Source organism: Lepidochelys kempii, chromosome 1, assembly GCF_965140265.1.
Source record: "Lepidochelys kempii isolate rLepKem1 chromosome 1, rLepKem1.hap2, whole genome shotgun sequence".
NCBI classification, from domain to species: domain Eukaryota; kingdom Metazoa; phylum Chordata; order Testudines; family Cheloniidae; genus Lepidochelys; species Lepidochelys kempii.
The window spans coordinates 326,941,515-326,956,557 of NC_133256.1; the positions used below are offsets into that span (position 1 = coordinate 326,941,515).

At 39.8% G+C, this 15,043-nt stretch overlaps 1 protein-coding gene across 13 annotated transcripts in view; it reads left to right on the forward strand.

Annotated features, from left to right (window-relative positions):
* FBXL13 (F-box and leucine rich repeat protein 13) overlaps positions 1–15,043 on the forward strand; it is a 178,815-nt gene that overhangs the window by 20,718 nt on the left and 143,054 nt on the right. For all 13 annotated transcript variants that reach the window (XR_012156835.1, XR_012156836.1, XM_073328536.1 and 10 more), the window contains 3 exons: positions 613–767; positions 3,131–3,240; positions 4,686–4,805. Coding sequence is in view for 11 of the 13 variants with exons in the window: in XM_073328536.1 (XP_073184637.1) it covers positions 613–767; positions 3,131–3,240; positions 4,686–4,805 (385 nt within the window). In the remaining 2 variants the exon portion in view is untranslated. The remainder of the gene's footprint in view (positions 1–612; positions 768–3,130; positions 3,241–4,685; positions 4,806–15,043) is intronic.

Genomic DNA, 15,043 nt, shown 5'->3' on the forward strand with positions numbered 1-15,043 from the left:
GTGTCACTTAAGAGAGCAAGAACAATGTTTAATATATTTTTGTGGAAGGATAAAATGGTTTAGATTTAAAATGTTGATTTATATTCTTCTTTCATTTTAGTTTTTATTCACATTGCCAAAGAAACTTAAATAACATTTTTAAACCCGAGTTCAGGAAAGCACTTAAGCATGTGCTTAAATCCATCACTATTTGGGAAATTGCTTATACACATGCTTAACATTAAGCATGTGTTTAAGTTCCATTGCTTTCATGTGCTTAAGTGCCTTTCTTGAACTAGATACTTTCTTGAATCAGGACCTCAATAATCACATACTAGCTGGAGCAAGTAATGAATAGAATCAGATCAGTGAGATATTTTACAAACTGATGATGTAACCTATTAATCGAAGGCAGAAACTTTATTCCAATTGGTACGGCTAGGAGGAACTATTATTGAAATATATCACCCTTGAAATGACCACCATCCTGTGACTTAAACTGATCAACATAAACTTAAAGGCTCAAACTATCTTCCATGTGCTTTGTATTAAGTTGCAGAGTTTTATGCATTTTATTCCATCCAAGTCAGAAACCACATTAATACAAATATTAACTTTGCCTTAACATTGCAGTGAATGGATGCAATATTGTCTGTTGCAAAAAAACAGTAGAGAACTTATAAAGCAGAAGATGGCTGTTGCAGCAGACCATTATGACACCAGAATAACGAGAGTAGTAGTACAGAAGTGGAGAGCTTGGGCACAGTTTCGCAAGGAACAAATAGTATGTAAGTCTTGCAAGCTGCTTTGCATAAACAAAAATACAATTTATATACTATAAGCTTAATAGTATTTGAGCAACACAGGAGCGGTGAGTCTTTGAACTCTTTTGTGCATGCAGCTCATTAATAACTTTGCATACTCAGTTATTCACAGGGTTTTAGATTATTGTAAGTATTTGCAATTTTCTCAGGACAAAAATAGATCTTGTATGTCTCAATGCAGAGAAAATAGGTTTTTTCTTGAATAAAATTATTTTTGGAGTTTTGAGTTTAGTGAAAAATAAGACATGAAATTGTTCCTTAAAGATAGGTTTCAGAGTAACAGCCGTGTTAGTCTGTATTCGCAAAAAGAAAAGGAGTACTTGTGGCACCTTAGAGACTAACCAATTTATTTGAGCATGAGCTTTCGTGAGCTACAGCTCACTTCATCGGATGCATACTGTGGAAACTGCAGCAGATATTATATACACACAGAGATCATGAAACAATACCTCCTCCCACCCCACTGTCCTGCTGGTAATAGCTTATCTAAAGTGATCATCAGGTGGGCCATTTCCAGCACAAATCCAGGTTTTCTCACCCTCCACCCCCCCACACAAATTCACTCTCCTGCTGGTGATAGCCCATCCAAAGTGACAACTCGTCACTTTGGATGGGCTATCACCAGCAGGAGAGTGAATTTGTGTGGGGGGGTGGAGGGTGAGAACCTGGATTTGTGCTGGAAATGGCCCACCTGACGATCACTTTAGATAAGCTATTACCAGCAGGACAGTGGGGTGGGAGGAGGTATTTTTTCATATTCTCTGTGTATAAATAAAGTCTGCTGCAGTTTCCACAGCATGCATCCGATGAAGTGAGCTGTAGCTCACGAAAGCTCATGCTCAAATAAATTGGTTAGTCTCTAAGGTGCCACAAGTACTCCTTTTCTTTTTTCTTAAAGATATAATTCTAAGGTCTAGTGTCAGGACTGCTATAATAGAAGATCTGTTTTTAAACAGTAACGTCAAAATCCTGGTTGCAGAGCTGGTATAATTTAGGTTCATATCAAATTCTGCTGTGTGACATCTGCATGACTTTTGAAAGGTCATTGAGTTATTTATAAACGTTTAATTTGTCAGAGTTCTTGTGACCCAAAGACCAGGTAAATAGTTTAAAGGTATTCTAAATTGTTCAGTTTATTCATTTTGATTTTCAAGACTATTTAGTTTGTATGTGTAAAACAGTGACATAAATTTAGTGTGGACATTTTTAGGATATATTTAAAATATCAAAATGTACAATTGAGAATTCTTCTTGCAGGATTAGTCTTTCCTTAAAACAAATACTCCTGTTGAGTTAAATGTGACTGCTCATATGAGCAAGAACTACTGGGGTGAGTTAGAGTTTGCAGGGTTGGAAATCAAATACCAAATTCTGCTCTCAGATACAGGTGGAACTTATGTTGGTACCCATACCAACCAGAGAACAGAATTTGGCTCATATATTTGTACAGTGTCTTAAGTATAAAAATTATTTAAAATCCTTTGAAAAATATGTAATTTTAAAAATACACCAAATAACAAGCTGCATATAAACCCAGTATAAAAGATACAAGAATTTTTGTTGGAAAGGAAAGTGACAGCTTTTAAGAAAATTCTTTGGCGGGTAATCATGATGATACAGAGATGGAATCTACCAGTTTTATAATAATGTGTAGTTCTACAGTCCTTTTTAAACCATTTCCATTCTGAAACTAGTTCAAGTTATTAAAAATCAGATCTTTTAAATCAAAAATACAGACCAGACATACTGGACAAGGAACTATAGCATTTAAAATATGAAATATAAAACAAAACTTTCATAGAGATTAAGTTAAGACTACATTTTTGAATTACCGGTATATTGAAAACACTAATTTTGCCTTTATTATTCTTGAACCTTCCCGCTCTCAAAATGTTACATGTAAAATGAGCGAGTGAGTTATGTCCTGTTCCATTTCACTGAGGACAGCGTACATTTTTTTCTCCACTCTGACAGCCTCTTCAAACTTGCTACTTGTTCTGGAATTTAAAAATTGGTGAACTTACTGGTTTTTGGCAGATCCAACTTGCAGATTAATCATGCCTTTATAGATAGCTATTAAAATAAAATCATATAACACTTTTTTGCTTTTCCTGGTAACTTAGTGTATTTATATGAACCAGTACATATACTGTGAGAGTGTTGTTGCTGCTTGTTTCATTATAAAGAACATAGTTGTGGACAGTTATAAATCTGTAGAGCTGGTTGTATACAGAATTGCATTTCATCAGAGGCATTTAACTGAAACATTTATTCAGAAATGAGGTCCTTGCTTTCATAACTTTTGTAATCGAATAAATTTTTTCTAGTGGCAGCAATGAGGATACAAAAGGTCTTTAATGACAATTTGTCCAGAACTATCCTAAGGGCGTGGCATGCAGAGGCTCAGAGTTCGGCAAAAACAAAAGCATATTTTGAGGTACAGAACACAGAATTGTAAATATTACATGCTGAATGATTAAACAATAGATCTCCGTGAACTGAAGCTGCGGTGGGAAAGCAGTCCTAGGTACATAAAATTAAAATGAGCCATTCTACCATGCTACTGCTACCACTGTGGTTACTTAGTACTTAGGTAACACTGTGCATTTTCAGAGCACTGTGCAAAGTTGTTAAACATGAAACCCTGTTAATGCTGGAGTTGCTTTGCAGGGTTGCAGTTTTTGTGATTCTTAAAAATTATGTTCTCAGACTTTCACCGCTCTAAAAATATATTCTGAGTGCTTCCATTGTTTGTGATATTATAAACATAAGGGAAATTTTCCATCAACAGAATACTTTTCAACTGCAATTAAAAGGTAACTTAATATTTTTTAAAAAGTATAGGCCAATTTAAGCAAAGCAGGGTCAGGGAGGTGTCAAGTACTCCCCTCTTTGCCAGCAAAACCCATTACTTCAAGAGGGACAGACAGTGTTTCTGTCTCTGTTTTAGTATGTTTGTCTGCATTACAATATTTTATTGTGTTTGAACACGATTCTGAAGATACAAATTAACTGACATGATGCTGACCATGACTTAGCAGTCACTGTAGACCAGGACAAATCATGCTCAGACATTGTATCAGTTAACCGTAATTAAGCCATGATACAATGCTGAATGTGATTTGTCCCAGTCTTCACTGACTGCTAAGTTGTGGTCAGCATTATGTCAGCTAACTCAATTTTTGACAGTCTTGTTCAAACATTAGGTAATATTGACAGAAGGTGTGAATCCTTTGTGGACAGCGTTAGTTTCCATTGTAGCTCCACTGATGGGAATCCCTGGGGTGAGATACTTAGTTAACTGACTTCTTGGCTGCCCTAGCCAGGAGCCTTTTTCAGACCACACTTTTGGTAAGTCTGGGCTCCTTTAAGTCTTAAATTATAATAGGAAATAATTTTAAAAAGCCAGAGATACACAAACTGCTGCCTGAAAAATAACTGTGCTCATGGCGGAAAGGCACAATCTAAAACTGCTGCTTTTCTTCACCTGTTCTTTCCTTCTTCCTAATCTCCCTTTCCCATTTTCCTTCTCTTTCTCTTGCTTCCATCTTCCCCTTCTTCTTCTTTTTTACACAGCAAATAACGATATTTCTACTGAACTGTATGTACAAACTATTGTAAAACAGGTGTTCTAAAATGCACAGTACACGTATTTGTAAAATACTTCATGAACTTCATCATGATATTGTTGGAGTAATATGCATTGTTGTTATTTTATTAAGTAGATTTATAAATCTACATGAATTAAAAAAACTAATTTAATTTAGAAATGTTGATATATTAGTTGGGTCTTTTTAATATATCTCAGAACATATTCAGTTTACAAGAAAAGATGACACTTTAATCTGGATAAGGATACTTCTGTTGTGTTATTTTTTTCAGCGTTTGGTAAAAGGAGACCAGGAAGAATATTTTGATAAACAGGATGATGTACAATATTCTTCTACCTCAGAAACAGTCAAAGATGAAATATCAAATATACCTGAAAGAGCAATCCTACAGGTTGGTAAAAATTTGTGTACTTGATGGTGTTTTATTTGATACAGTGTTTAAAGAAAAGGACTGAATTATCTGTTAGTGATTGTGGCACTTTTTGCCAGTAAAACCCAGTGTGATGCAGATACAAACTTCACACTGACTAGGAAAGGGTTAATGAACTGCTGTGGGCTGAGTCTGCAGGAGGCATCAGGATTGGAGGGAGGGGTTAAAGATGGAGAGCCCAGCTCAGCCTGCAGGGAAGGAGAGCAGAACTCCAGCTCTCACTTCATGAGAGAAGCCTGTTTGAGAGACTGATGCCTGTCAGGGCCTCCCTGAGGAAAGGTAGGCAGGATGCAAGACTATTGTGGTGATTTGCTACCAATGCGTTGCTTGTTGTTGCTGGGTAAGACGGCAGCAGGTGGTGGCCCATCTGAAGCGGTAACAGCCAAATGAAAACCTTTTGTTTTGTTTACATAACTGGGGACCCAGCAAATGTTGGCTATGAGCCCAGGAGTGATCTAGGGTTGTCAATTCTCTAACTGCTGAAAATCAGACATCCTTGCCCCCACCCCTTGCCCGACCTCTTCCCCCTGAGGCCCTGCTCCTGGTCTGCCTCTTTCTCGAAGACTGTGCCCCCTGCTCAGCCTTTGTATTCATCTGGCACAATGGGAGCACCACAATGCATAGTTCAGTACAATTCTACATATTCTGTAAGGATAGCTGGTTTTAAATTGGGTTAAAAAATCAGGAGGATTAATAAAAAGCAGTTGGGCATTGTCTGAAAAGTCAAACTTGTATTAAATGTTCCAGATCAAATTAGTAGGAGAAATGCATTGTGGGGGTTATTTTTTTGGATTTTGTAGTTTCTTAGGTTTATTGCTGTAATGACATTCTCAGTTGCATCTTCAAAGCATGCTCCACTCTCCTGCATCATGCGGGGGATATGGCCATGTTGGAGATGAGTGACATGGTCATCTTGGTGGAGTGGCAAGTCTCTGGGAGCCTGGTGGAGGGGATATCTAAAAGGCTATGAACCTTAGTTTGGGGCATGAACCAACCTCTAATTGTTGCCCCTACTTGGGAACCCCATAAGAGCAATGTGATTTTTTTTCTTTGAACCTTCCTCTCATTGGAAGACAGTGGAGCAGAGAGGGGGGGTCGGTCCCTGCAGCAAGGGGATGGGGAGAGGTATTGGGGGCACAGTGGGGCAGAAGAGGGGAATCAGTCCCCAGAGTGAGGGGCCACGGCGGGGACAATCAGGGCACAGCAGGGTGGAGGGGGGATTAGTCCCCAGAGTAGGAGGCTGGGGTGGGGGCACAATGGGGGGTGTGTGGGTGGGGGGGTCAGTCCCCGGAATAAGGGGCTGGGGCAGGAAAATTGAGGCAGAGGATGGAGGGCAGACTGAACACTTCCAAATCTCCTTTTCGACTGGACTTTCTGGTCTAAAACTGAACATCTGGCAACCCTACCTGTCACACCCAGTTTACACTAAGAAATTGACCCACTGCTATAAACTGTTATCATCAAGGGATCCCCTTGAACTGATGCTGAAAATGTTTTGACCTTTCCCGACACATTTACAAAGTTTTAGTTTGGCTTTGCTGTACAGAATCCACTCATTTTACGCAACAAAAAAATAAACATGTATTTTTGTAGGACAACTTGTTTTCTCTCTTGCATGCAGTTGTCCACTCATTTAAACATAAATACAGTTCACAGTGTAACCATGTTTTCAATTTTAACATCTGATCCTGTAAAGATTTATGCAGTAGTCCCACTGAAGTCACATCTGCAAGCCTTTGCTAGATCTGGTCTTAATTTCTAGATCCTGTCCATCAAAACTACAACAAACATTTAGTTCCTCTTTGAGTGACTGTCCACACGGATTTCGCTCTTGGTTCCCCTGCATGGGAGACTGGATGCTCTTGGCCTGCACTGTCTGTTGGGGCCATGTCTGAACCCTAGATATCCTTGTGCTGTCCTTCCCCACTCGAGGGCATAAAGAGCAGAGGAGATCCATTTCCTTCTTAGGCCCAAGGCAGTGAGATGGAAAGTTGACTATGTTTGCTTTCTCTGCATATTGTGCTAGTGTAGTTATTATTTTGTATAGTTAGATAGTTATTCCCCATTGGCTAAAAGAATAAATTCTTAGTTGCAGTTTAGGCTAGACTCCCACTCCTGTACAACTGTGCTAGCAACATGGCAGAAGCTAAATCTCCAGGATTCAAGACCTGACCCTCAGATGAATGATTGATGCCTGTGAGCAGCACTTCCACTGCTTGCCCAGCCTAGGAGAGGGACACTTTTTTTTTTCTGAGCTATGCTCCATGTATTGTTCCTTCTCTAAGTGAACTCATGAGCTGGAGAGCCTCATGAAGCCTGTCCTCCTCAAAGATTCAATGCTTGCCTCCTCAGACATTGAGAGGAAGGTCAGAGCTAGGCCATGTCACTGGTCGGTCCCTCTGTTATTTCTCCAGTGAGCCAAGATTTCAGCCTGAGCACCCAGACCCCTCCTTCTAAGAGGCTTACAGTTCTCTACCTGTATTCCAATGCCAATAACATGATGGGGGGGAAAAAGACAACTACTCCAGGGTTGGGCCAAGGCATAGGTCACTTTCTCCAATATCTAGTAAGTCAAGGCATGAGTCAGACTTCTGGCTCATCTTGGGCTCAGTCTCCTAAGGGTCAAAAGACTGACAAGACCCCTTCAAGTACCCTGGTACCGATTAGTAAGAATGCCACTGGACCCACTAAAATCAACGGCCAACACATATATTGGTACTGAACTTTGCACCAAGTCCTTGGTACCTAGAGCTTGATACTAAGTACATCAGTTCTTGGTATCTGCCATCTGTGTACTAGACATCTCAGACCCATGTTCCTTCATATCCAGTAAACTCTGCACTGGCTATATTAGTATCCAAATGATTTATGGTACCAAATTACTATAATTGTGGGCCTAGTACTTGAGTCATATCTCCTAGCGAGGCTGAAAGTGGTAATATCCAAGCTACTAATTTTTGAACTGTCAGTACCAGAAATTAAGGGGGTATCTCCAGTACTATCCTCTCCCACTCAGAGGCAGGGCACTCCACATAACATGGCCTCACCCTTGGATGAAATGTACTGCATAATCAACTGCCTCCAGATCTATGTGCCTCTCCCCAAAGAGGCAGTATAGGCCATTGCAGCTGTGTCAGCTGATGCAGCCTCAGATCCTAGAAAGGCAGGAAGAGGAAAATGAGGAAAAGATCCAACTGCTGCGTGGGGAAGAACACCTGGTCCCTGGTGCAATCTCCTTATCCTTCCCAGAGGATATCTTTCCATGAACTTTCCCATTCCTTCCTCAGTGGATTAAAGTGTCCCAGGAAGGACCTAGTCAAGCACATGGCAGAGACCCTGGATATATGACTGGAAGAAGAAACCATAAACTCCTGCACATCTTATAGCCTTCCATACCTGGCAGGTTTGCTTTGCCTATAAATGAGGGACTGTCGGAGCCTGTGAAAGACCTGTGGTACACACCAACATGTATTCCAGCCACATCCAAACAAGTTGACAGAATGTACTAGGTCCCCTCCAGGAGATTTTAATACCTTAATTCCCACTTGTTTGATTTTAGTGGCTTCTGTCCAGGAAAGGTCAAAATAACAAGGAACTCACAAATCCTTAACCAGAGAGAAGAACCCAAAGAAGTTAGATCTCTTTGCATGTAAGGTGTACTCCTTTGCCACTCTCTGAATGCATGTGATTAATTCTCAGGCCAACATCTCCAGATATGATTACTTAAACAGGGGGATAAGTTGTCTCAGTTTGTGAACAAGTTACCAAAGGAACATCAAGAGGAACTGATAGAGGAACAGTTGATTTGCTTGCACTTCCTTACGGTATCCCTATAACCTACTGTGTACAAAGAGTACATGACAGCAAGGGTATTGAAATTTGCATCTATGCAGCAGACAGTGCCTGGACATGTTTCTCAGAGTCCCACAAAAAGTCCTCTCCTGCTGGAAAGACTCTTCAGGTATGCAACAGGGTACTATTCTCTGCACTTCTTCCTACCAAAACTCGAGTGAGAGATGCCTCCACTCGGGAATGGGGGCTACTTTAGGTCACCTCCAGTTTCAGGAATGATGGAAGCTTGATGTCACATAAACATCCTACAGCACATAGCCATCTGCTTGACATGCAAAGCAGTCTACATCTTCTCCAGGGGTTCACAGCATAAGTGACGACAGAACACCAAAGCTATATATTGTGTCAACAAGATGATCTCCACTTTGTCAGGATGTAATTTGGCTCTGGAAGTGTCCTTTCCAGATCAAACCACACCAGTGGAGGCTCTGCACCTCCATCCCCTCCCATTTCACTTTATTTACAGAGTTGTTAGACATTTTGGGGAGCCCTCTGAACTTGGTATTCCAGTACAACTGTCTCTCCCTTTCCTTCTCTCTTGTCAGCCCTGTCCCAAGAGCATCTCCCATGTCTTGAAGAGAGTATGGTCACTTACCTTACAGTCACTAAAGTTCTCTGAGAGGTGTTGTCTACATAGATTCCAGGACCCACTCTTCTTCCCCGTACTGTGGAGTCTTGCTTCTCTGAAATTCTGTTTTGGTGAAGGAACTGTGGAAGACTTGGATCAGTCTGCCTTTTATCCGATCAGGTGTGTGTATGTGGTGGGGCTGGGGAGGATGTTTAGAGTGCAGGCATGGCTCCAATGGATATTGCTGGCCAAAAGATCTAAGATCATGTAAATGGTATGCATGCACATCAAGAGAGGAATCCATGTGGACAACACCTCTCAAAGAACCACCGTTAATTTAAGGTAAATAATTGTTCTTTTTGTTTTAGATCTCATTATACATTGGTTATAAAACAAAGCCATTGTATAATTTTTCTCTTTATTCAGTTTTTGTTGATTTTATAGCATATATAGATCACCAATACAGTTAACACTTAGCAGCTACTGAATGCATCCATTTATAGAGAAATACCAACTCTGAGGTCTGGAGCTGGGACATGAGATGGCTTGGCACAGAGACTGCTTACATCACTTTGTAAATTTTGTCTTTTTATGGAAAGAATGGAGTGCAAAGTGAGGGTTCTGTTGCTGGGTTGGAGTCAATAGACTGCTGAACTAAAAAAATAGAAACTTGGGTGATTCTTGGAACTTTCAGGTCCTATTGCTGAAACATGGTACATACAAATATGATACCATAGTGAGAAAAATGATCAGTTTCATGTATTTATCCTTATTTTATATAGTTACATCTTTTTATCACATATTACCTAAAGTCAGCCCCTTATCAGATTGTGAGCACAATTTGCCAGCAAGATTTTCCTAGGAGGTTACAGTTCTTTTGATTCTGTTTTTTGGGATTTGATCTTCTAAAAGATTCACATCTACTTAATAAACTGAATCTTTATTTCACCTTCCCTTCCTCAGTGATCTGTGGCAATTAACTGAAAATAAGGTACCATCCGTAAACAGTCTTGTTTTCCTGTAGTAGAGAGCTGTGGCTTTCTCTTTTCCCCAGGCTATGCAGTTGTAAGATAAAGAGCATTGAACATACAATATAGCATCTATGCCTGCTTGAAGGAGGCTAGTGTCTAAGCGATTTCTTATGTTTTCATTAGTGGAACTAGGATTTTTCATGTCCCCCTGTGATACTCCCTAGGGTAGCATCTGGACTGTTGAACAGCTGTGTCCCCTCAGCTCTCCAGCCTGGGATGCCCTTTACGCTACTTTGATCGTGAACAACCACCCCTCCAGGTCCTGTCCACACACAGCCTCTAGTACGTAACTTGCTCCCAGTATGAGTGCTCCTCGCTAGCCACTCATGAATTACATATAGGGTAACACCAGCATATTCTTAGTCCCAGCCTTGCTTTCCAGAAATGTGCATCTTATACTGCTCAATACCCTCCTGGACAGTACAAGGTCATAGAAAGTCCATCATTCCATCAAAGGAAAATGATTGTGCACCAGCCTTGTTTTCTCAAGTAGAGACTCCCAAACACTTCAGTCCAAGCATACACTGGTTTATGTAAAACAATAAAACATGTTTATTAACTACAGAAAGAGAGACTTCTGTAGTTAATGGGTTGGGCTAGATGACCTCCTGAGGTCCCTTCCAACCCTGATATTCTGTGATTTTAAGTGGTACAAGTGATAAGGCATAAAAGTCAGAATTGGTTACAAAAGAAATAAAAAGGTAAAATTGCAAGCTATTTCCTAACTTTAACAAGCGAATAGGTTTAAAAGCAAAAGGGTCTGTCTCACCATAATCTGTAGGCAATTTCATAGGCTGGGTCTTCTTCCAGCCTGGGACCCTATATTACTCTGAAATATGAATGTCTGTTTATTGACTCAAATGGCTAATAGCATATTTTTATGCAATTAAATCATGCATCAGATAGGAAATACAGAAGTAACCTATCTGTCTAACTATTCTGAATTTACTGATGTTTTTAAAGGAAGGCAAATGCTAGATTAACTTTTCAACATGTTACTAGATTTCATTTTTTGAACCCTGGAAATAATTACTTTGCAATATGTTGAGATTTATACAATTCAGCAGACTAATGTTTTCAAGAGATATAATTAGAAACAGCAGTTTGGAAATTGAGACAATTTGATGTTAGGCATAATTTACTAGATATATAATTATAGGTTTGTATTTACTGCATTTTTATATTGTTACATCAGCTTGTGAAAACAAAGTATTAGGGCGTTATTTAACAGGCTAATTAAGTGGGTATATTGTATCTGTTAAGTAATATGTAAATTTCAAAGCCTTCTTAGTTACCAGCTGGTACAGATAATCAGCTTAGCAGTCACAGACAAAGGTCTTTGCAATAAGTGTGATACTCAGGTTCCCTGCCAGATAACTTGGATATTGATTTTGTTCCATGTAGTCCTGGCAGGAAACACAACGGAAGGAAATCATGTGTTGATGAATTTGGCAAGCGTGCACTCTCTTCTGGATGAAAAATACAGCTGTATTAAGAAGACTTAAAGTTGTTATATTGTTTAATACCGTAGGAAGTACAATGTTACTCTTTAGTAGGAATATCACTTCTTTTTCCCATAAAGTATTAAATAATAATGTGAAAAACTCCACAACCACTAACTACTAATCCTACAATTTCCTATGCTGTAAAAGCAAAATTATAGTTTAGTGGATGGATTTTGTCCCCACAAGAACAGCTAGCTCATATTGCTAAATCATGCCTAGTTGATTCTAGTTCTCTATTTTGTTGTTGTTAGACTTTTATTACTTTTACCATAAAAGAAAGTACAGTAGAGCCTGGCTAATCTGCATTTTGCTAATCCACACACTTCCTATTCTCACAAATAAAGTATTCTCTGTACACTTTCTGATCAAACGTTTGATAACAGAGTTTGAATGCAGTTTGATATTAGTTTCTTTGGCAAAATGTGTATTGAAGATCTTTTCTCTATTATGTTGTATTTTCAATAACTAAAATGATATAGAAGTGTCAAACACTGGAGTTGGTGATGAACAAGTTATCAAAATTCAATTTAAGGCATTGGTGCCCAAACTTTTCCTGTCATGCCCTGCCTTACCAGTAATGGAGCTGGGGCTAGAAGTGGAGCTGGCCTGGGTGTGGAGAGGGAATGAGGGCTGAGGAGTGGAGCTTTGGCTCTGGGGCAGAGCAGAGCTAACACTGGAGCTGGGTTGGGGGCAGAGCGGGGGTGGAATGGAGCTGTGGTTGCGGGGAGGAGCGGAGCTAGGGCTGAAGCTGGGCTGGGAGCAGAGCAGGGGGCAGAGTGGAGCTGTGGCTGGGGGCAGAGTGGGGCTGGGTGGTGCTCCCTCCCTGCCCTCCGTGGGGGCTGGCCTGGGCCCCGCCATGCACCCATCCATAAATGTTCCTCCATACCCCCCTAGGTAGGCACGCCCCACAGTTTGGGGACCACTGATTTAAGGAGTGTATTTTATTTTCTGATTAAGTAATTTTAAATGGTTGTGTCTATTAGGTGGTAACACACAAATCAAATCAGCATTGAGAACTTTTGGAATAGTTGTTCAAGCAAGGACTTGTTAATCTTTATGCCTGTTTTATGTCAATTTCATTTGGCTATAACAGATCAAAAATCTGTCTTAAAATAAGACAGATTTCGAACCTTTTTAGGGTTCACACTGTGTTCACATCAAAATGGGGCACAAGTTTAAAAATTATGTTAATAAGTTTGTTAATTATCTTCTATGAATGCTTGCCTTTATAGATGTAATTATAATACTTGGGGATGCATACACCTTGTTGGAACATACTTAATATCAAACTGAAATCATACTTCATATAATGACATACTTAATGCAATATTGTTATAGTTATTGTCTGTCCCAGGATATTAGAGAGACAAGGTAGGTGAGGTCATACATTTTATTGGACCTACTTCTGTTGGTGAGAGAGACAAGCTTTTGATTTTACATAGCGCTCTTCTTCAGATCTGGGAAACATACTCAAAGTGTCAGAGCAAAATACAAGGTAGAACAGATTGTTTAGCATAAGTAGTTAACAAATATTTCAAGGGACCATTTATGGTGAAGTGGTGCATTAATACCCATTCGGTCATAGGAGGGAAGGGAAGTGGGGGGTGGAGTGGGGGAAGGCAGCTGGCTGGGTTATTAGTGAGTAATAGATTGTTATAAAAAGCCATAAATCCAGTGTCTCAATTCAGTCCATGATTTTTAATGTCTTGCAAAGTTATGAATTTAAGCAGCCAGGCTTGACTTTTGAAAGTGTTGTGCAACTTTCCTTTGAGGATGAGCACTGATTGGTCAGATATAGAGTGATCTCCAAGCTGAGAAGCATCTCCAAGCATCAGAAGCAAGCTCCCCACAGACCAGGACACACCAACTCCAAGCAGCACCAGACTCTGCCAGAACAACAGATGCAAAACCTGCAGATGTATCTCCACTGCTACAATGATCAATACCCCACACAATACACCTTTCAAGATCCATGGGTCCTACACATGCTCATCACAACATGTGGTGACTTCATCCAGTGCACTAAATGCCCCGATAACAACTACAGTATGTTGGTGAAACTAGACAATCTCTATGCTCTCAAATGAACTCATACAGGAAAACGATAAAAACCAAAAACACCATATCATCTGTGGGTGAACATTTTTCACAAAGAGATCAGGTATAGAGTGATTGATCAGTCTTTATCCTCAAAGGAAACGTACACAACACTTTGAGAAAATAAACCTGGGAGCTTAAATTCATAACTTTGCAAGACACTAAAAATCATGGACTGAATAGAGCCACTGTATTTATGGCTTTTTATAACAATCTGTATAACCCACTAACAACTCCCTGCCAGCTGCCTCCCCACCCTTTCTCCCGTCCCCCCCTCTGACTGATGCCATGTTACCTGGAATGGTCCCTTGAAATGTGTGTTAACTACTTATGCTGAAAAACAATCTCTTCCTCCTTGTATTTAGGTGTGACACTCTGAGTATGTTCCCCAGACCTGCAGAAGAGTTCTGTGTAAGTTTGAAAGCTGGTCTCTCTCACCAACAGAAATTGGTCCGATAAAAGATATTACCTCACTCACTTTGTCATACTTAATGAAACACAGTGTATTGTGTATATTGTTTTCTGAAAATTGTAAATGAATAAAATGGAAATATTTTTCTATGAAACATATAACTAGTCTTTGGAATTCACTCCCAGAGCTTATTATTGAGATGAATACCGTAATAGGTTTCTGAGGCATTTATATAAATAACAGCAGAATATTTCATTACAATAGATAGCTTTTCTAATTTATCCTATCAATTATCATACTTCTAGGTGTAATTGCATACTTCTGGTTGAAATTAGAATGCATTTTTTTGCATCTAGTATATTTTTGCACAATTACAGTAGGTGCATAACAGGCATTATCTCTTCCTCATGTGCTAGTTGCTTTAGGAGACTTGAAGACTTTTTGGACTAGTGGTCTAGTTCTTTTAGACTGTTTTTGTGTCTCATTTACATGTGCTTCAAAAAAGTCTTCAGGTTTGTAGCGGGTGTTTTAGTTTTTTATACCTATTGTGGTAAACCCAGGACAAACTGCTACAAAAGGGGGGTAGTAATTAATCCCAGAGGATTAAAAGGCCCCTCCCTATCCACTGAGGAGAGACAACCATGGGGCAATAAGGTTCAGCTGGAAAAGGGGTTGCTAGGGAACCAATTAGGTTCAGCTGACTCCAACTACTTGGGACCTTTTTAAACCCTCCC